Source organism: Scyliorhinus canicula, chromosome 6 (genome assembly GCF_902713615.1).
Source record: "Scyliorhinus canicula chromosome 6, sScyCan1.1, whole genome shotgun sequence".
In the NCBI taxonomy this organism is placed as follows: domain Eukaryota; kingdom Metazoa; phylum Chordata; class Chondrichthyes; order Carcharhiniformes; family Scyliorhinidae; genus Scyliorhinus; species Scyliorhinus canicula.
In genome coordinates, this window is record NC_052151.1 from 20,662,343 (window position 1) to 20,684,257 (window position 21,915).

General features: G+C 49.9%; 1 protein-coding gene across 1 annotated transcript in view; it reads left to right on the forward strand.

Moving 5' to 3' along the window:
* The window catches only part of LOC119966789, a 30,994-nt gene extending 17,962 nt beyond the window's left edge, over nucleotides 1-13,032 (forward strand). Inside the window, exons 3-4 of the mRNA XM_038798768.1 lie at nucleotides 11,108-11,282; nucleotides 12,768-13,032. Coding sequence (XP_038654696.1) covers nucleotides 11,108-11,282; nucleotides 12,768-12,933 — 341 coding nt within the window. The 3' untranslated portion in view covers nucleotides 12,934-13,032. The remainder of the gene's footprint in view (nucleotides 1-11,107; nucleotides 11,283-12,767) is intronic.
* The last annotated feature ends 8,883 nt before the right edge of the window (nucleotides 13,033-21,915 follow it).

Sequence of the window (21,915 nt, forward strand, 5' to 3'; positions counted from 1 at the left end):
CCAGACTTTCCAACCTGAAGCAATCCAGCCCAGACAACATCCTGGTGAACCTCCTCTGCACCCTCTCCAGTGCAGTCACTTCATTTCTATATTGTGGTGACCAGGATTATACACAGTACTCCAGCTGGGATCTAAACAGCATTTTATACAGCTCCAGCATAATCTCCCTGCTCTTATATTCAGTGCCTCAGTTAATAAAGGCAAGAATCCCACAGGCCTTCTTAACCAGCTTACCTTAAATTCTATCTGCCACTCTGCTGCCCATGTACCCAGCCCATCTATATCGTCCTGTAATCTAAGGCCTTGCTCCCCACTATTTACTACGCCACCAATTTTTGTGTCATCTGCACACTTACTTATCATACCTCCTACTTTCACATCTAGATTTTTAATGTATACTGCAAATAACAAGGGACCCAGCACCGATCAGTGAAGTTACTGTGAAAAGCCCCCGCCACGTTCCGGCACCTGTTCGGGTACACTGAGGGAGAATTCAGAATATCCAATTTGCCTCACAGCACGTCTTTTGACTTACATTTATCCACATTATACTGTCACCTCAAGTCGCCGCTAGTTGTTTTTTTGCCAAACACTTATGTTCTCTGTTTACTGACATTTCGAACACTGGAAAAAGTTTCTTCTTATGTACATCATCAGAAATGTAATCAGAAAGAGTGACAGAGTTTGTGATATCTGCTCAGGGTTGGAGAGGAACCTGCAATGGGAGAAGGAGAATCAAATTGACTTGGTCCAAGTAGGTACCAATGACATTGGTAGAATGAGGGAGTATGAGGCTGGACAGTGAGTGCCTTTTTCCTCAGATGGTGATGTCCAGCACGAGGGGACATAGCTTTAAATTGAGGGGGGATAGATATAGGACAGATGTCAGAGGTAGGTAGTAAGGGCGTGGAATGCCCTGGCTGCAACAGTAGTGGACTCACCAACTCTAAGGGCATTCAAATGGTCATTGAATAGACATATGGATGTTAAGGGAATAGTGTAGATGGGCGTTAGAGGGGTTTCACAGGTCGGCGCAACATCGAAGGCCGAAGGGCCTGTACTGCGCTGTAATGTTCTATGATCCCTGCGGAACACCACAGGACCCAGGCTTACAGACAGTCACAAAAACAACCTTCAACTATCACCATCTGCCTCCTACCACTAAGCCAGCTTTGGGTCCAGTTTGCCAAAAGGCCCTGGATCCCATGGGCACTTACCTTCTTCATCAGCCTCCCATGTCGGACCTTATCAAAACCTTACTTCCAAGATCAACAGGATCTTGGCCAATTGGGCCAGTGGGATGATGAATGGCAGATGGAGTTTAATTTGGATAAATGTGAAGTGATGCATTTTGGTTGATCAAATCAGGGCAGGACCGACTCAGTTAATGGTAGGGAGTGGGGAGGGAACAAAGCGATCTAGGAATACAGATTCATAGCTCCTTGAAGGTGGAGTTGCAGGTGGACAGGGTGGTGAAGAAGGCATTCAGCATGCCAGGTTTTATTGGTCAAAATATTAAAAACAGAAGTTGGGACGTCTTGTTAAAGTTGAACAGGACATTAGTCAGACCATACATGGAATACTGTGTTCAGTTCCGGTCACCCTATTATAGGAAGGATATTGTTAAACTAGAAAGAGTGTAGAAGAGATTTACGAGGATGCTACCAGGACTTGATGGTCAGAGTTATAAGGAGAGGCTCGATAGGCTGGGATCATTTTTCCCTGGAGCGTAGGAGGCTGAGGGGTGATCTTGTAGAGGTTTATAGGATAATGAGGGGCATAGATAAGGTAGATAGTCGATATATTTTCTCAAAGGTAGAGGAGTCTAGAACTAGAGGCCATAGTTTTAAGGTGAGAGGGGAGAGATACAAAAGAGACCAGAGAGGAAATTTCTTCACAGAGGGCGGTGAACATCTGGAATGAACTGCCAGAGGCAGTGGTAGAGGTGGGTACATTTTTTTCCTTTAAAACACAGTTAGACAGTTACATGGGTAGGGTGGGTATAGAGGGATATGGGCCAAATGCGGGCAAGTGAGACTAGCTTAGTGATAGAAACTGGACGGCATGGGCAAGCTGGGCCGAAGGGCCTGTTTACATGCTGCAAACATGTATGACTCCATGATGATTACGAAAGTCCATATGGACTACATTAACTGCACTACCCTCATCAACACACGTAGTCATCTCAAAAAATTCAACCAAGTTTGTAAAACCCAATTTCCCTTGGACAAAACCATGCTGACTATCCTTTACCTGGATGCGTAGTGTTGAACAAAGAACAACAAGCTTTGTTAACGAACAAAACCATAAATTTATCAACACTACTACTCTGATTCGTTCACATTCCGAAAGTAATAGGTTTCTATATTAAACTATGCTATCTTCTACTACAGAACTCTCAAATACACAACTTCTCTCTCTAATGCATCTTCACCCAGAATCCCAGAAGTCACATTATATATACTTGACTGTTCTGTGGTTCCCTCTGGTGGTAAGAAGCATTATCGTTAACTTGTTAACTCTTTACATCCTAGTCAATATACATATTGTGACAGCACCCAGTGCCCCCTCTTCCTGGTCGGTACCCTAGGAGTTCACCATGGGAGAAGGGGGCAGCTGTTTCGAGTCCTGGCTGCCCTTGCATCATCTGGCTTTGGCAGCCCTGGCGGTTCTCCAATGTCTGCACCAATGTGCCGATGCCCTCGACAATGCTCCTCAGCGATTGGGACATCTGGGGTGCCACGGCAATGCCCACTTGCGACTGGGACAAATTCCACAGCGCCTCGGCCATTCCCAACTGAGAGCGGGACTTGTCCCGCAGAATCCCAACAAGGCCAGCCTGGTACTGGGTCACATCCCCCAATGAGATTCTCATTCTACCGAGGCCCTCAGTCATGGTCGTCACCAACTGTGCGACGTCTTGGACACCTTCACTAATGGTGCTGACATCGTACACAAGGCTTTCCATTGCGGTCGCCACCCCAGCAGTTTTGGCCTCGTTGCCACTCATTGCTGCCGCCATCTCCTGGACCTATAGCCTCTGGGACTCCTCTAAATGGCTATGGATCTGCTGGAGTGATGCTGCCATCTCCCTCTGAATGTCCCGGCTGCAGCCTATTCCTTTCCTATCTGTCCCACAGGCTCAGCATCAGGCTGAGACTCAGCTGGTCCCAAGATCCAGCAGACCCCGGATTGCTGTCTCGCCTGGGGGTTCCTGCCTCCACCAGATGTACATCAGCAGCAGTGTGGTGCTCTCCAGATTGTGCCCCAGAAGCCTGAACACTAACATTTCCCACTGAGGTGTGTGTCTCTGCGCTGGTGGGGGGTGGGGATGACGGCTGTGCCGCGACTATAATGGTGGCATCCTCAGAGCTCTCCTCCGAGGTGTTCTCCTGGGAGGCTGGAGAGGCTACCTCCCGGGATGAGCCGGTGCCTTCCACTAGAGGAACTGTGGGAGAATGGGCATGTGTTCAGTGGGAGGGATGGGTCAGTCTGTAAGGCAACAACAATTCACGTTTGACAGGTCTTCCGGCTGGAGCCCAGTGGTTCCTCACCTCTGCGGTTCTGCCCGCCTTCGCGTGGGTGACCATTCTGTCCTCGGTCACACCGGTCACCTCCAGGGCACGCTTCTCGAAGGAGGATTCTTAAGTCTAGCACCCCATCGCCAGTCTGGGCCCTCTCCGGGCGATAATGGGAGAGTTTCTTCTGAAGAGAAACAGAAAGGGCAGAGTTAGCCGCACACATGGTTCACAGTGGTGAGAGGGGCCGTGTGAAGGGAGGGTTGTGGGGTGTTGAAGGGAAAGGGGGTGGAGGGAGGGTTGGGGGTCATATGGGGAGTTGGAGGGGTGGATGCTCCCCTGAAGGAGCTGGGGGGAGTTGGTGTCTACTCACTCGCGCTGCCCGGTGTAGGTCATTGACCTTCTGGAGACCAGCCCTCCTGATCACACTCCCCAAGCTGACAGCTGCCGCCATCTCACCCAGGCACCACTGGCTGTCCTGTGGCTGATTCTCCAGGACCCTTGGGTGAACAGGACATTCCTGCTGGCTTCCACAGCGTCTAGGAGTCTCCCCATGTCAGGACCCCTGAATCTTGGGGCTGGTCTCCTTAGCGCCATTATTGTGAGCTGGCTGTGATAGGCTGAGCAAGAGCAGCTTAAGTGCTGCTTGACCTTATTATCGGGGGGCTGGCGAGTGCGGTGCTGGCAAATCAGCTGGCAAGCCCCCATTTACGATGAGAAGCCGTTGAGGCCTTATTACATGGATCAATTAACGTTGATCTGTGTTGCTCGCCTCGCTAGCCGAGCACTGGGAAGATTGGGACAATATTCCCGCTTGCTTCCACATTTAGAAATGTTTCTAGAGAATCACGCCCGAAGAATTTTTTTTAGCACTGGGAGCTGAATTCAGAGATCGGGCCGCCATGTTGAAAGGGTGCTCTGGGGCGAAATTCTCCGACCCCCAGCAGGGTCGGAGAATCGCCTGGGGGTGCCTAAAATCCCGCCCCCGCCGTGGCAGAGATTCTCCGCCACCCGGGAAGTGGCGGGGGCAGGAATCTCGCCACTCCAATCGGAGAGGCCCCTGCGGCGATTCTCTGGCCCGGATGGGCCGAAGTCCCGCCGCTGGGAGGCCTCTCCCGCCGCCGAGGTTTAAACCACCTCTGGAACGGCGGGCTCAGTGGCGCGAGCAGGCCCCTGGGGTCCTGGGGGGGCGGGGGGCGATCGAACCCCGGGGGGTGCCCCCACGTTGGCCTGGCCCGCGATCGGGGCCCCCCGCTCAGACTCCAGGCCAGTGCCCTGGGTGCACTATATTCCTCCGCGACCGCCACGGCCTCCGCCATGGCGGAAGCGGAAGAGAACCCCACATTGCGCACGCGCCGGCAGTGACGTCGGTGGCCAGCTGCCGCTGACATCACTGCCGGCGCATGCGCGGACCGGCGAAAGCCTTTCGGCCAGCTCCGCTGCCGGGGGCGCCGGTTTGTTGCGCCAGTCTTCTGGTGCAAACCGCTCCGGCGCGGGTTGGCCCCCAAAGGTGGGGAGAATTCCCCACCTTTGGGGAGGCGCGACCCCTGAGTGGTTGGCGCCACTCCCCTACTCCGGGACCCTCCGTCACGCCGGGTAGGGGAGAATGCCGCCCCTGATCTCTAAGTGAGCTTGTGGGTCCCCGCAACCAAGGGCAATGTCACCCCCCACATACACATTTGGACATTGCTCACACCCCTAAGTGAGGACACCCCGCTAGGGGGTCCCTGGGGCCCCCCTATTCAAACATCCCCAACCCCCCATACAGCATCCCTTCCCTCCTGAGACCCCCACCCATCACCCCTCCAACCTCCCAGAGGCCCTGCCTTATCTGCCCTGCACACCCCTACCTTTGAAACCCTCCCTCCACTCTCCTTTCATGGGCATAGGCCCCCTGGCCACAAGCAGTGCCACCCTAGCCCCCTGGCAGTGCTCCTGCCAGATTGGCAGTGCCAAGGTGCCCACTTTCCAGGGGGAGGTACAGGGGGCCACCTTGCACTTACCCTGACCATGCTGGAGTCTCCGATGGCCCAGCAGACCTGCCGGGTGCCGTCCCGCCTGGTCTTCATTTGTGTGGACCAGTGCTAAACGGCGCCGGGCTGCGGCCTCACTAAGGAGGTTGGTGGATCCTGCATTGCTAGTGGATACTGAGTAAGTTCTCCGAAGCTGGTTTAAAACTGGCTTCGGCGTGCGCCATTTGGTCCCGCACCTGTGGGCTGGATTTGGACTCAGACCCCACGTGGCGTGACAACTGTCGTGAAGCTCGCGAGAGGATTCTCCTGGCATTCTCCGGCCGCATTGCGCCCGAGGGAGAGTGCAACGTGGCTGCTGGATCGTGCCCAAGATCTTGTTACTTCAGTTGTTAGGTTAACTTCTGATGCAGCTGCAATTGTAGAACAGCCTTGAAGGGCCAAATAGCCTCCTCCTACTTCTATTTTCAATGTTTTAATCATTTGCGATGACATATTGTTTGTTGAGCCAGTCGATGGTTATGCCCATATTTGGTTCGAGCCTCAGAGTTGGCCACCTTCCTCCAGCATGCACTTCGGTTTGGCTACAGTGTCTTAGTCGGCTCCTCAATTGAGGTCAAATGGGGAGAACTTAAAAATAAAAAGGGAGCAATCACTTAGCTGGGAGTGCACTTTGGGCCCAGCTGTCAGGGAAAGATAGACGAGCAGCTATGTAGGCAGTTCTTAGAGAAGTGTAAAAATAAAAGTGCAATATTAGCAGGGGATTTCAACTTTCCCAATATTAATTGGCAGAGTAAAAGTGTGAAAGGCTTAGAGAGGATAGAATTCTTAAAATTGTTGTTTTTAAACTAATTTACGGGATGTGGGTGTCGCTGGTTAGGCCAACATTTACTGCCCATCCCTAGCTGCCCTTCAGAAGGTGGTGGTGAGTTGCCTTCTTCAACCGCTGCAGTCCTAGACGTGTAGGTACACCCACTGTGCTGTTAGGGAGGCAGTTTCAGGAAATTGCTCTCGTGACAGTTAGTGACATATATTTGATGATATATTTGGTGATATATTTCCAAGTCAGGGTGGTGAGTCACTTGGACGGGAACCTCCAGGAGGTGGAGTTCCCAGGTATCTGCTGATCATGTCCTTCTAGATGGACATTCTAGCTGATTGCTGTTCTCGTGCTGGGCACAGTGGTTGCTGAGTGAGTGCTTGCTGAGAAGGGGAGTAAATTTTTTTAAAACTTACTGTTGGGCGTTTCCAGCTGAATCCGGCCGGAGTGAGGACAGAGTGACTGCTGAGTAAGTAGAAAAGATTTTAATTGATTGCGCCAGCCCATAACAGCTGATTTAAGTTGGGCGGTTCCTAAACCCGAGACACTACACTTGTAGTTTCCCTCACCCTTCCACCTCCTCTAACCTAAGGGGTAGAGTGAATAACAGGTAAGCTCTTTCTCTCTTTTTCTTGTTTTTTATCTAAAGGGGATGGCAGGGAAGGCAGTACAATGTTCCTCCTGCAGAATGTTTGAGGTGAGGGACGCCGTCAGTGTCCCTGCTGATTTCACCCGTGGGATGTGCACCCATCTCCAGCTCCGCAAAAACCGCGTTAGGGAACTGGAGCTGGAGCTGGGTGAACTTCGGACCATTCAGGAGGCAGAGGTGGTCACAGATAGTAGCTTCAGGGATGTAGTTACTCCGAAGAATCAAGATGGATGGGTGACGGTGAGAGGGGCTGGGAGGAAGCAGCCAGTGCAGGGGATCCTCTGTGGTTGTTTCCCTCAGTAACAAGTATACCGTTTTGGATACTGTTGAGGGGGACGACCTACCAGGGGTAAGCCACGGTGAACGGATCTCCAGCACTGAGTCCGTCCCTGTGGCTCAGAAGGGAAGGAGGGAGAGCAGGAGAGCAATAGTTATTGGGGACTCGATAGTTAGAGGGACATATAGACGGTTCTGTGGCAACAAAAGAGACTCACGGATGGTGTGTTGCCTCTCGGGTGCCAGGGTCCGTGACGTCTCGGACCGTGTTTTCAGAATCCTTAAGGGGGAGGGGGAATAGTCACAAGTCGTGATACACATTGGTACCAATGACATAGGTAAGAGAAGGGACAGGGATTTAAAACAGCAATTTAGGGAGCTAGGGTGGAAGCTGAGAGCCAGGACAAACCATGTTGTGATCTCTGGTTTGTTGCCGGTGCCATGTGCTAGCGAGTTGAGGAACAGGGAGAGACTGCAGATAAACACGTGGCTGCAGGGATGGTGTAGGAGGGAGGGTTTCAGGTACGTGGATAATTGGAGCACATTCTGGGGAGGGTGGGGCCTGTACAGACAGGACAATTTCTTCCTCCACATCTGTATTACTATTTGGGGGCCTATAGAAAACTCCGAACAACGTGACCGCTTCTTTCCTATTTCTAACTTTGGCCCATATTACCTCAGTCGGCAGATCCCCTTCGAACTGCCTTTAAGCAGCCGTTAAACTATCCTTGATTAATAATGCTACTCCTCCACCTCTTTTACCACCTTCCCTACTCTTACTGGAACATCTATACCCCGGAACTTCCAACAACCATTCCTGTCCCTGTTCTAACCATCTCTCTGTAATGGCCACAACATCGTAGTCCCAAGTACCAATCCACGCTCCAAGTTCACCTACCTTATTCCGGATGCTCCTTGCATTGAAGTAGACACACTTCAACCCACCTTCCTGCCTGCTGGTACACTCCTGCGACCTTGATATCCTCCTCAGTACCTCACTACTCTCAACACTGGCTTCTGGACTACAGCTCGTTTTCCCAGTCCCCTGACAAATTAGTTTAAACCCCCCCCCGAAGAACCGTAGCACATTTCCCTGCCAGGATATTAGTGCCCTTCGGTTCTGCCGTAGGTTCGTGCCCCACCGCTATTCAATGGCACATGGGACACGATTCTCCAGCAAAATTTCCGACTGCTGTAGTGAGCGGGAACTGCCGGGAGTATCCTGGCGCTCAGCCCGGCAAGGCCGGCAACACTATTCAACGTTAATTCGTCCACTTAACGAGACCTCACGGGCTTCCCGCCCCGAATGTCGGCTCGCCAGCTGATTCACCGCGCTCGCCAGCCACCTGCTCACAACGTCGAGCAGTACATGGGCTGCACTTGCTCAGCCAACCCCAGCCAGCTCACATCATTGGCGACGAGGAGACCGGCCCCAAGATTCGAGGATGCTGACCTCGGGGGGGGTTCCTGGACGCAGTGGAGGCCAGGAGGCATGTCCCCCGAGGGTCCCAGAGTATGAGTCACAAGGCAGCCAGTCCTGCCTGGGATGAGGTGGCTGTCAGCTCAGGCAGTGTGACCAGGAGGACTGGCCTCTAGTGTCAAAGGTCAATGACCAACACCGTGCAGCCAGAGTGAGCACCACACTGCCACTGATGTACATCTGGTGAGACAGCAGTTGGAGGTCTGCTGGATCCCTGGATCAGCTGGGTCCCAGCCTGATGCTGCGCCCCTGGCATAGAGTTTCCCAGAGCTGATGGAGATGATAGGGAATGGCCTTGATGTTCAGAGGAAGAAGCGTCACTCCAGCAGATCCAAGGTTCCCGTATTCCAGGAGGATAGACAGAGGGACACCGTGCACTGACCCTGACCATCCATGTTTGTCTGTACCAGTGCTGAACGGCGCCCTGTTCGGACTCACTCAGGTGGCCGGAGAATCGAGGGAGGCCGATGGATGCAGCATAGGTTCGGCGAAGCCAGCGCACTGCTTTGTCCCGCCTCTTGTGATTCGGACATAGATGCCTCATGGAACTTGGGTGAATCCCGCAAAGTGTGAAGGCTGTCACAATGCCCGCGAGAGAGCTCATCCGGCATTCTCCCGCCGCATCGCACTCAAGGGAGAGCCGGTGGATCACCACCTTGGAGTGCAATTCTCCCAATTCTCTTAGTGCCGGGCGGATGCGGTGAATCTGGAGGGAGCCAAAAGGTCGAACACCCTCTGGTGTAAAATTACGTTGTAATTCTCCCAATGGCGGGTTAATGGCGGCTTGGTCATCCCGCTGGCAGGTGGCGTAAATTTCAGATACACTCATTTGCATCTCATGAATGCTCCTTAAAACAGCTGCCACCGATATCCCATCAGGCTTTCCAATCTTGCGTCACATCAGTGGGAAATCACATTGATGTCAAATCCGAGTGATGAAGGCTGGTTCAAGATGACCCTCAGGTCACTAGAGATTTTGAGATGACTGGAACACTGCCATAGGTCTGTACTGCCCCTGACTGCACTGTTCACCACTCTGCCGGGTCAGACCAGTTCCTGCCCTCCATCTCCATGGTCTCCATGGACAGCACCGTGCTGCTGACCCATCGGCACTCCTGTGTCACCATTTCCAGTTCAGTACTGTGCCTGGGCTTAGCGAGTACAGGGTCTCCTTCTCTCCTTACCCCACTTCCGCCGGTGCCACACACCAGTGTCTATCTGGACAGCTCTGTGCTGCGGGACTCATGCAGCCAACGCAACAAAGGTACAAGGTTTGCCCAGGGCTGAAGCGAGGTGAGTTATGGGGTCAGGGGGGGTGTTCTGATGGCTTGACGAAGACGAGAGGGGAAGGAGGGTTGTGCAAGAGATGGGGGGGGGGGTAGGGGGAGGGCTGAGGATATCAGGCGGAGGGGAAAGGAGGTGGATGAAGAAAATGAACATTGGAAGGCGGAGGGAAGACCAAGGGGAGGGAACTTGAAGCCTGACCAGGCTGCCTGAGAAGCTGACAAACAATGGGGTCAAAGGGATACCACACAATTTACTGGAAGACGATGCCCAAAGATGCCAGAGGCTGTGGGTGGAGAGCCATGTGGGGCATGGGCACCTCACAGGTGATGGGCTCGGGGAGAGGGTGGTTGAATTGAGGAACAGACTTTCTCTTGAGGCTGCTAGACTTTTCCAACTGTGTTGTGAACATGCCGCACAGCCTGGTGGAGAGAGGTGGGCCGCAGAGAGTGATATGAGTCTGCTGGACTGGTATTTAAATATGGTGTTATGCTGGTCACATGCTGCTCTACATCCTGGCTACTTGTTAATTTGCATATTCCCTTAAAGTGATATCACAACATTTTCCACAACTCAGCAAAGTCACTCTGACCCCTCACCTGGAACCTTTGACTCCCCATCAGTTGATCACCTAGTTAAATGCTGTAACAGTGTGTTTCTCTGTCTATAGTGTTATGGTAATCTGTTGTGTTATTTGTATTTGTGTTTTCTTCCAGAATGATCTGATATATTGTTGACAAAAAATCCACCGATCAAAAGATTGAAACAAAACAAATTTATTACATAACTATTGATTAAATGAAGTTCACACACTCCACTGAGCTACAGTTAATAATTAAGTAATATTGAATCTGTCTAGCAGTACTCAATAATCTAAATAGTCACTAACTACACGATGATCTAACCTCGTGTTAACTCTGTCGAATCTAATCTTCTCCTAATTGCTGTCACTATGCTTCCTCCTTCAGCTACTCCTTACACTATGCCCAGAATTCCCTCAGGGTCTGACTTAAATACAGAGAAGTGGTGGCTCCCTCTGGTGTTTGATTTCACTGAGATGTAATGATTAACCCTTCACTAACTTGTCTGTTTACATATCATTACATATAGGTACCATTATTCCTATCTCCTCCCCCTGGGGAGTTTTTGGATACTTTGAAAATGGCAAAATACAACAGGAATTCGGAGTATTTGTTGAGATTGTTCCTGAAGTCATGAATCCACCTGAACCAAAAGATCCGACAGTTAAAATAGTAAATGTACCTCATGTTTGGTACTATGCCAGGTGAGTTTAGTGACTGATATACTGTGATTGATGTTTCTTTCTGTCAGCTCTTGTATCAACCTGGACAGAATTCTCCCATATTGAGACTAAGTGCCATGGTGTGGGCGGGAACGTGGAGTGTTTTCTGCTGTGGCGGCTTGTCGTAAAACACTCCGAATATTCCCACTCATCCTTATTAATTATTCACCTGGGTGTTTTACGCTGTTTTCAACAGTGGGTCAGGCCTGGAAGGTGTGTAGTCCGCCGTTGTGTTCGGGTGTCATATTGGAAAGATGTCCAACAACAAAGAACAAAGAAATGTACAGCACAGGAACAGGCCCTTTGGCCCTCCAAGTCTGCGTCTAAACTAAAATGTTCTACACTTCCGGAGTCCGTATCCCCCTATTCCCATCCTATTCATGTATTTGTCAAGATGCCCCTTAAAAGTCACAATCGTCCCTGCTTCCACCACCTCCTCCGGCAGCGAGTTCCAGGCACCCACTACCCTCTGTGTAAAAAACTTACCTTGTACATCTCCTTTAAACCTTGCCCCTCGCACCTTAAACCCCCGATTAATTGACCCCTCTACCCTGGGAAAAAGTCTCTGATGATTCACTCTGTCTATGCCCCTCATAATTTTGTAGACCTCTATCAGGTCGCCCCTCAACTGTCTTCATCCCAGTGACAACAAATCAAGTTTATTCAACCACTTCTCGTCTCGTAGCTAATGCCCTCCATACCAGGCAACATTCTGGTAAATCTCTTCTGCACCCTCTCTAAAGCCTTTACATCCTTCTGGTAGTGTGGCGACCAGAATTAAACTCTATATTCCACCATTGAAAAGAAGGTGGACCTCCTGAAAGTGAAGATCGATCTCCAGGAACATTATGAGGCCGGAAGATGGACTCCCTCCAGGACACCAAATCTGGAAGGTCCAAGTTCACATATTCCCCTAACCCATTGCTGGGGTGTTCCAGGGTCCAGGGTTGTGGGTGGTCTCCATCCTGAACTCTGGAGGCAGCGTCACGCATCCCGGCTTTGGCACACTACATTGTGAAATATGTTTCTCACACTGGTGTATTTTCCCGCCAGAACGGCAGAGAATCTAACCCGAGGGGTTCAGTTCTCCCTCTATATCCATTACCGGATGGAAATGATGTTTACATCGGTCTCTTGTTTCCTTCCAGTTATGTTGGGCACCCCGAGGTCCCTCTGCTATCGCACACTCTCTGGAACTCTGTCATTAAGTCTGTATCTCTCCATCCTTTCTGCAAAATACATCACCTCACATTTCTCTGTATTAAACTCTTTCTGTCACTTGTCTGTCCATTTGGCGAGCTTCTCTCTGATGTCACTACAGCTGTGGACTAACTGAATGGTGGGGGCAGCTCAATGGGCTGAATGGTCAATTCCTGTTCCTGTTGTCCTGACAACCGACTTGGTTTCCAAACACGTTTTGTCAGGAGGAATAAAAATTAAATCCCTCTGTTCTTAATTCTGTTACAGGGGTTTTGACAATAAAGTTGATGATGAACAAATTGAAGAACGTGTGATTCAATTACTGAAGGACTTGGAACAAGACAATCAACCCTTCAATAGAAAAATTTTTGCCATCGCTTTTACTAACACACAGGGGTTAATGGGAATAGCTTTTCTAAAGATAGGAGAATGAATGTTTTCTGGAAGGTTCTGTTACCTTTCTAAACATCGAACAGTGAGATGTGCTTAACTCTATTCTAAAACTGTTTAACTTTCCATTGGGTTTAATCTGGAATATTGAGCATAGTTTTAATCTCTTTACCCCATGAAGGATATATTTACCTTTGAGGAACGCAATGTCTGTTCATCGGACAGATTACGTATATGTGTCAACATTGGGATTTTGGACAATCCCACCAATGTCCCATCTCCAAATCCCTGTGACCCTGTTTATAAATATTGCCCTCTACTGGCAGTTAGTAACTGCACACACTGCAGCATTTATTCTAGATTGAAAATTATTCAGCGACATTAATATCAACAGTGAACATTTCTTCTTCAGTTACATACACTGTTCCCATTGATTGTTTAGCTGAATGATTCAAAACAATGTTTTTTTCTCATTGTCCACTTCAGTTTGTCCCCACATTATCCTGTGACTGACAGATCTTGGTTCTCATCGCAGAATTTTTTTATTTCCCAAAATTAACTAAAAACAGAGACTCTTCAAGTCCACTTCACCATTCAGTAAGATCATGGCTGATCTTCGACCTTAAGTCCACTTTCCCATACTGTCCCTTGAGTGTGTAATCTGTCTCATAAACAGATAAAGCACCCCCACTAAACTCGCTCATCCATCCTTAACTAACATCACTACATCATAATCTACCTGCCATGTTCTTAACCACTCACTTAACCAACCAAATATGAAGCAAACACGTGGGCCGGGTTGCTGTCTCCGTGCCGGCCCCTGGGAAATATGGCAGAGCACTACAGGGGCCCGGCGCTTAGGAACATAGGCTCCCACTGGAATTAGCCCGCCCGCCAATCGGTAGGCCCCGATCACAGGCCTGGCCACCGTGGAGGCCCCCTTCCAGAGTCGGGTCCTCCCATCGCCCCACCAGTGTGCCCCTGCAGCCAGGACTCCAAGGTCCCGCCCGGTAGGACCATATGTAACCCACGCCGGCAGGACTCGGCTGAATTCGGCAGGCACTCGGCCAGGCCGAGGCGTGGAAAATTGCCGGGGTGGGGGGCGCTTTTAACGGAGTGGCCACGACCCCACAGGCGCGATTGCCGTTGATTCTCCAGTCGCCGAGAATCGGTAGCCCGGCGTCGGAGTGGCGTGGCGTGATTCTCTTGCCCCCGCCCTCCCGGCGATTCTCCGACCAGGTGCGGGATCGGAGAATCCTGGCCACATGTAATCCATCCATGTGACTCCAGCCCTGACATATTTCATTGTCCCTGAGACCTGGCTGCTCTTTTTCCTTTAATATTGTTTCGAATTATGTTTCCCCTCAATGTCTAAAATTCATTGCTGAAAACGTCACCACAGTGCATAGATACAGGGCTAACCTCAATTGTACAGGATGGTGGGCCCCCTGTTGGGTAACGAGGATTAATCACTGCAATAATTCGCTTTTTCTGTCATCTTGCTTTAAATAAATTGTGCACAGACTGAGACTGAGATGGTCCGAGTGACAGATACAGTTCCAGAATTTTCTATCTTCACACAGCGATGGATTATATTTACGTTTATCCATCATACTGACCAGACTGTTTAAAGTTGATGTGAAACGAGTGAATTGAAATTGGGATTTTTTAACAGAGCACAGAGTATTGAAGCTGTTAAATGTGAAATCATGGAGTGATCAGATGTGGGATTGTTCCTGGGCTCTCTCGCTCGGAGTTAGTTCCAGATGGAATTATTTAATTACAAGGGAATGTTTAAACTGTAAAGATACAGTGTGTTCACCATTTGTAAAATACTGAGATTTCATCAAATAATCTGGAAGAATTTCCTTCAATGTTTGAATAGTCCTGTCTCCTGTGCTGTGAAATATAATGGGAATGGACCATATAACAGATGGTAGCATGGTGGTTAGCACGGTAGCATGGTGGTTAGCATCAATGCTTCACAGCTCCAGGGTCCCAGGTTCGATTCCCGGCTGGGTCACTGTCTGTGTGGAGTCTGCACGTCCTCCCCGTGTGTGCGTGGGTTTCCTCCGGGTGCTCCGGTTTCCTCCCACAGTCCAAAGATGTGCGGGTTAGGTGGATTGGCCATGCTAAATTGCCCGTAGTGTCCTAAAAAGTAAGGTTAAGGGGGAATTGTTGGGTTACGGGTATAGGATGGATACGTGAGTTTGAGTAGGGTGATCATTGCTCGGCACAACATCGAGGGCCGAAGGGCCTGTTCTGTGCTGTACTGTTCTATATTCTAAATTCTAAATTCTAAACAGACTGTGTGGAATAGACACTGTACATGGTCGGAAGAACACAACACTCACTGGAGAAACCTGCTAATGGGGACTCCCTGTGTGGGGAGTAAAGTATTCCCTGTTCCTGTCATTCCTGATAATCAAACACTGGACATTGTGTTGGGGATGATTAAAAAGGTTGTTTCTCAATCCAGTTTGGTCTGACTCAGACCAGTCCAGGTTCAGGAAACAGATGGGCCCAGGTCAGGAAAGTGAAGTGGGAGTTTTGTGACTCAGGTGTGAAGCAGCTTAAAACTGGTCCTTAAACTGGAGAAAGAATCTAAAATTAGAATCCAGAGACTGAAGATGGAATAAAGTTTCAATTCAGATCTACTCAAACCCACACTGGGAGCTGACATTGGGAATATCGACAGACTGAATCTGTGATTGAGAAAATGATCTATTCAGATCTGACTCCTGTTAACAGGTGTCCCATTCACAGGTTTCTCTTGTGGAGTAAATAAGCCATCGACTTCTCGTCTTTGTTTGTCTTTTGTTTTTCAAACTGCTGGGAATGTATTCTCACTGTGAAATAAAGAGGGTGATGCATTTACACATTTGGTCTCGTGTTAGATTCTTCCTCAGAAATAAATCTGGGTCAAAGATCACATCACTAGTTTCATATTAGATAAACTCTCCACATTTCAGTGAAACAATTCTGTTCAAACATTGAGGTGTAAAATTAAAGAATGAATAAGAATGAAGAGATGGAGGGTAATTTATTGAGAGATGTGACACTTGGAGAGTGAGCTCCATATTGGTCAGGTGACAGCTCACATCCCCGTGCAGCCTGACACTTCAATCTGTCAAACTCCACTCTGAACAGTCTTTCTAACTCTGTCAATGGGATATCAATGAGACAAAAGCAGGGTAATGTCATTGATTGGGATTGCTGTCAATCTTGTCAGGAGAGATTGAGGAAACTGAAACCAGGGAACAATCTCAGATTGGCCATTTATGGCCATTGAATACAGAGATACGGAGGCATTTCTTCACTCAGAGTGCGGTGATGATTGGGATTCTCTTGAAGAAAGTCTCCACTGGGAAACTGTGAGGCACATGACTGCCCTCAACCACTGCTGCTTATAGACTGAAATGAAGTCATTGGTCTTACACATCATATCCTGTTGTGGTCATAATGATTAACGGTAATTTAAGATTCGTACCCAGAAGGGTGCATGTACAGCATATCGTAAGTAACATGAAAATGCCAGTCCCAGATGACCATAGGCTGCTTTCCCCTTTGAGAGGGAGAGCTGACTGGTGGTGATTTAACCTGAGAGTCACCCCACCTCAGGCAAGGGGCAAGGTTAAGGAGGCGGGGCCTCAATGAATAACCTCAGCCGCTATGGGAATTGAACCCACGCTGTTGGCCTTGCTGTGTATCATGAATCACCTGTCCAGCCACCCGGTCCCCAACATATCACAGCATTAGTGCCACCATCTCGCATGTCTCGGTGTTTTAATCACAGAAACAGCTTTTCGAACAACGCTCTGACATGACAATTTCCTTTGTCTAGACTATAACAGGTTATTCACCCAATCACACAGCATTTATTGAGAAACTCTGACCCAAATATTAGTTTTTCCGCCGATTGGGGCACCCTTTAAAGGTGGCGCCCCGATCTCTGTGTAGCTGGGTTTGCTGGCTTTATCAGGCCACGCCTCACCAGAGTAACAACGCAAACCGTGCCCCCGATTTTATGTGTCAGACAATTTGGTCACAAAACCTGGCTGTGTTTCTGGAGAGGAACAAGTTGGTTCTCAGTCTGCTCTGACACCCTGGGCCAGCGCAAGGACTATTGCAGCCCCACAGGCCCCCGAGTCCAAACACGAGTAAATCAATCAATAATTAATTTAAAGTTTCTGAGATCTTCTGCCCGTGACTACTCCAATGACTTACAGGCACCAGGTTTGTAAGTCAAACACAACAACCATTTAGAGATAAGGCAGCAATAATTATACTTGAATATTGGCCAGCTAATATACTACTCCCACCCCTCCCAAACCTTTTTACCTTCCCACCCTCTACCTAAACACACACAAGACATACACATGGACAGGGAGGGGAAAGGGAAAAATAAAAGAAGATTCAAATGAGATGGAAAATGAGTGCCCAGCTGTTGAAATATGTTTTTCAGCTGACTGTCCTTCCAGGATGTAAAGTGATTGAGAACCACCGGTTGGATGGCCAACAAGGATCTTCTGGCTGAAACATTCAGTTCAAATCCCCAGACTGTGCATTTTCCTCTGGGGAGTCAGTTTCACTTTTACTGACTTGGGCCTTCACTTAGAAGATCCGCCTCAGGCCTGTGTAATCTTTATTTGCTTCCAACTCCTCCAAAATGTCCTCTGGACTTACTGAGGAAAAGCTGAGTTCCCCTTATGAGATTTTAAAGAGGTTTTTTTAGACAACTGACCCTGCCTGCAGCTGTTGCTAAACTGAACCTCCTTGCAACTCAATCTGATTGTTTAGACAGAAAGGTCTTTACTTTGAATCTTTGTACAGAGTCCATTGGGTAGGAGAGAGTAAAATCAGGGCTGTGGCCTTCCAGCCTCTTGATCAAACTGAAACTGAAAACTAGTTTAAACCTTCCCCTCTCTGGCACGACATTCTGGAACGGTCAGCACCAATCAGCACAAACCATCAGCCAAGAGCCCGTCAAAGTAAACGAATACATTGACCGACAGCCAAGTCCATAAAGATGAGCCATCAACGATGCCATCACAAAAGAACAAAGAACAAAGAAAAGTGCAGCACAGGCCAATGAAGGCAAGCATGCCATATGCCTTCTTGACTACCTTCTCCATCTGTGTTGCCCCTTTCATTGACCGGTGGACCTGTACACCTAGATCTCTCTGACTTTCAATACTCTTGAGGGTTCTACCATTCACTGTATATTCCCTACCTCCATTACACCTTCCAAATTGCATTACATTCTGCTGGATTCCTTTATTAAAAAATTCAAGGTGAAGTCCATCTTAAAGGTGTAGGCCCCAGAAATTTTCCAGGTAAAAAAATTATAAATGTCAAAACAAAAGAAAGTAAAGTGAATAAACAAGGGACAAACAGGGATTAACAAGAGGATCCTTCCAAGTCAGAACCTGATGCTTCATTTTTTACAAAGTTCTGCCTCCTGAAAGAAATAACCTTCTTTGTGACCAGAAGATGGAGCTCAGGGTAACAACATGTTTGTAATTGGAACAGCTTACCGAGTGTCAATAATCATTGCCTGTCACTGGACTTCATTAATCACCACAAGATCCTTAATGTGGTTGTAACCATCACACCAGAACCCCACTACCCACTTCAGCGAGGCGCCTGCTGAGATTCCAGGGACTTTCCTCGCCGACATTAAAATAACTGTTTTAAATATAGGGGTTACATTCAGTTTCTACTCATCCTCTGACTCTCATCTCTTTTCTTATTAATTTTGATCAATTGTTATGACACTCTGGATGAGTGCACGGTCAGTTCCAGTCCCACAGATCCTGGAGTCCCTACATAAGTGAATTAACCAATAATTCATGTTTCCCTGGCATTAACCCTCAACTGCTCCAATGAGTTGCAGACACCAGGGGTGGGATTCTCCGTCGGCCGACACCGGAATCACGAAACACGGTGGGGCGGAGAATCAGACTTGGCGCCAAAATCGTGGTGGGCACTGGGTTCAAGCCTCTTTGCAATTCTTCGATGCCTCAATAGCAGCATCAATGCGTACCACTCCGCATGTTCAGTAAACACCGTTGCCATATCATTGGCGGACCTGCCCTGGTATTCTCCGTGGCCTCTGGGATCCTCCACCTCCACCGGGGGAATTCCCAATGATGAGGTTCACTCCAGCTTTTAAAAATCGGGAAGCAGGCACCATGGATGATGATAAAGACAGAGGAGGTAGGAGATTAAGAGGCATGACCGTGGGTTACTGGTCCTGACACTGGCTAGGCTGGCTGGGGGCAGTGGGGGGTAACCAGGGGTGACCACGGGAAGGGTCAAGAGGCCAGGGTGACCACCCCCACGTGACTGTGGTGTCCAGGCACGGACTGCCATTGCCGCAGGCTGCAAGGTAGCCATCTTATTGCACACGCCATTGACCACCGACCATGGCCCCTGGTTGTGCAGAGTGACACCAGCCGTATGGGTGAGCCCACCCCAACACACCCGTATGCAGCCCCTGCCATACCACCCCCCTCCCAACCGGCCGACACCCCCCCACCCCCGTGGGGCATAACGTGCCCCACCCAAGGGTAATGGCCCCAGTAGCTCCTACGGGGGGTGTCGAGGGGGCATGGAGTGAACAGCTGGAATGGGTAGCCCCAGCCGACGGTATTTCTGGGTGCCAGGTCCAGAGGTTCCCACGGTGCCGAGTGGGCACTGACAGGGTCAGTGGTGCAGAGATGTGGATGAGGGGGGGAAGGAGGGGGGACATGCGGTGGCAGAGCCCGCAGTGCCAACTGGGGCCACCAGGTAACCTGTTGGACCTGGTTGGGCACAGGGGTATGCACCGCGCTAACATTTCTGTAGTTCACCAGCTGCTGACAATGGATATTGGAATACAAGCAGCAATGGTGGCCTTTCTCCGAGTCACCGCAGCCCTGGGAGATGCACTGAGGCTGTACGAACTGGAGCTGCTTGAGGAGGAGGACTATACAGCAGCAGAGCCAGCCCCAGAGGAACAGGAGGCAGCCGGTGAGGATGGAGAGCCGGCCATCCAACAGGCCGATGATGTGGGAGGAGGATGTGCAAAGGGAGCGCCACATGAGGCCTCATGTGTACCTGCAGCTGTCACAAAGGCCCTATGTGTGCAGGTGGCTCAATGTGGACCGAGCCCACTAGGATGACTGCGCAACAGGGTTTGCCACCATCAACGTCCATGTCGCCCTTTGAGCAACTGCAGATGACAGGCCAGGCTTAACCAACTGAAAGGAGTTCCACTCAATGAGCATACAGCTGGTGTGTGACCATCAGATGTGTATCATTCGCATCTACGCCAGATACCCAGGCAGTGTGCACGACACCTTCACCCTGGCACACTCAACAGTTCCTGGCCTCTTTAAGGTGCCTACACCGGCCGGGGGATTGGCTCCTGGGTGGCAGGGGTTAACCACTGCTGCCGTGGCTGATGACAATTATTTAGAGGCCGCAGACCGATATGGAAACCCGCTACAACGATGCCAATGTGCGACCAGTGGTGTGATCGAGCATTGCTTCGACATCCTGAAGATGCGGTTCAGGCTTTCTAGTGTAATGCTGGAAGGATCTCCCACATCGTGGTGGCCTGTTGCATCCTCCACAACATCGTGCAACAGAGGGGGAGATGTGCTGCAGGAGGAAGAAGATGAATGTCAGGCCTTAGCCAACATGGAGGATGCGGGGGAGGGGGAGGAGGGCCGGACATGGGAAGCCACACAACGTGTGCCTCTGGGCCAACGACTACAGGACGCTAAGATCACCTCCACATTCACCGACAAGGGAGACTGGCCAGAGGCTCAGACATCACATCCCTGCCCCACACCAAAGGCACCCCCCCCCCCCCCCTCCACCCCTGGCCACTCTCCCATGAACACTCTTCCTGCACCACACCCCCGCCCTTGCAAGCTCCCAGAGCTGTAAGTGCTGACTGAATTGTGGTCCCTGAGCCAAGCCTACCCATAACATCAGCCCATTCCCTCTGCTGCCAGCCCAGCCCAGCCCTCACACCCTTCTGTCAGAGCTCCGAGGCAGGTTGTGACATTGTGCACAGATTTATTACTGTGAACAAATATATATAGGTTTGTGCCCTGAACCCATGTCAACTGAACTCTGACAACACCAGGTTAAAGCCCAACAGGTATGTTTCGAATCACTAGCTTTTGGAGCACTGCTCCTTCCTCAGGTGAATGAAGAGGTGGGTTCCAGAAACATATCTATAGACAAAGTCAATGATGTAAGGCGATACTTTGAATGCGATTCTTTGCAGGTAATTAAGTCTTTGCAGGTCCAAATGGAGCAACTGGAGAGAGGGACAATCACAGGTTAAAGAGGTGTGAATTGTCTCAAGCCAGGACAGTTGGTAGGATTTCGCAAGCCCAGGCCTGATGGTGAGGGGTGAATGCAATGTGGCATGAATCCAAGGTCCCGGTTGAGGCCGCACGCATGTCAGCAATATCTGCGGAACTTGGCTATAAGTTTCTGCTCGGCGATTTTGCGTTGTCGCGCGTCCTGAGGGCTGCCTTGGAGAACGCTTACCCGGAGACCACAGGCTGAATGCCCTTAACTGCTGAAGTGTTCCCCGACTGGAAGGGAACATTCCTGCCTGGTGATTGTCGCGCGATGTCCGTTCATTCGTTGTCGCAGCGTCTGGATGGTCTCACCAATGTACCACGCTTCAGGACATCCTTTCCTTATGAGATAGACAACGTTGGCCAAGTCACACGCATTATGTACCACATACCTGGTGGGTGGTGTTCTCACGTGTAATGGTGGTATCTATGTTGATGTTCTGGCACGTCTTGCAGAGATTGCCATGGCAGATTTGTGTGGTGTCGGGGTTGCTGTTTTGAAGGCTGGGTAGTTTGCTACAAACAATGGTTTGTTTGAAATTGAGTGATTGCTTGAAGGCAAGTAGTGGGGGTGTGGGGATGACCTTGGCAAGGTGTTCATCTTCAGCAATGACGTGTTGAAGGCTGCGAAGAAGATGCCGTAGTTTCTCCGCTCCGGG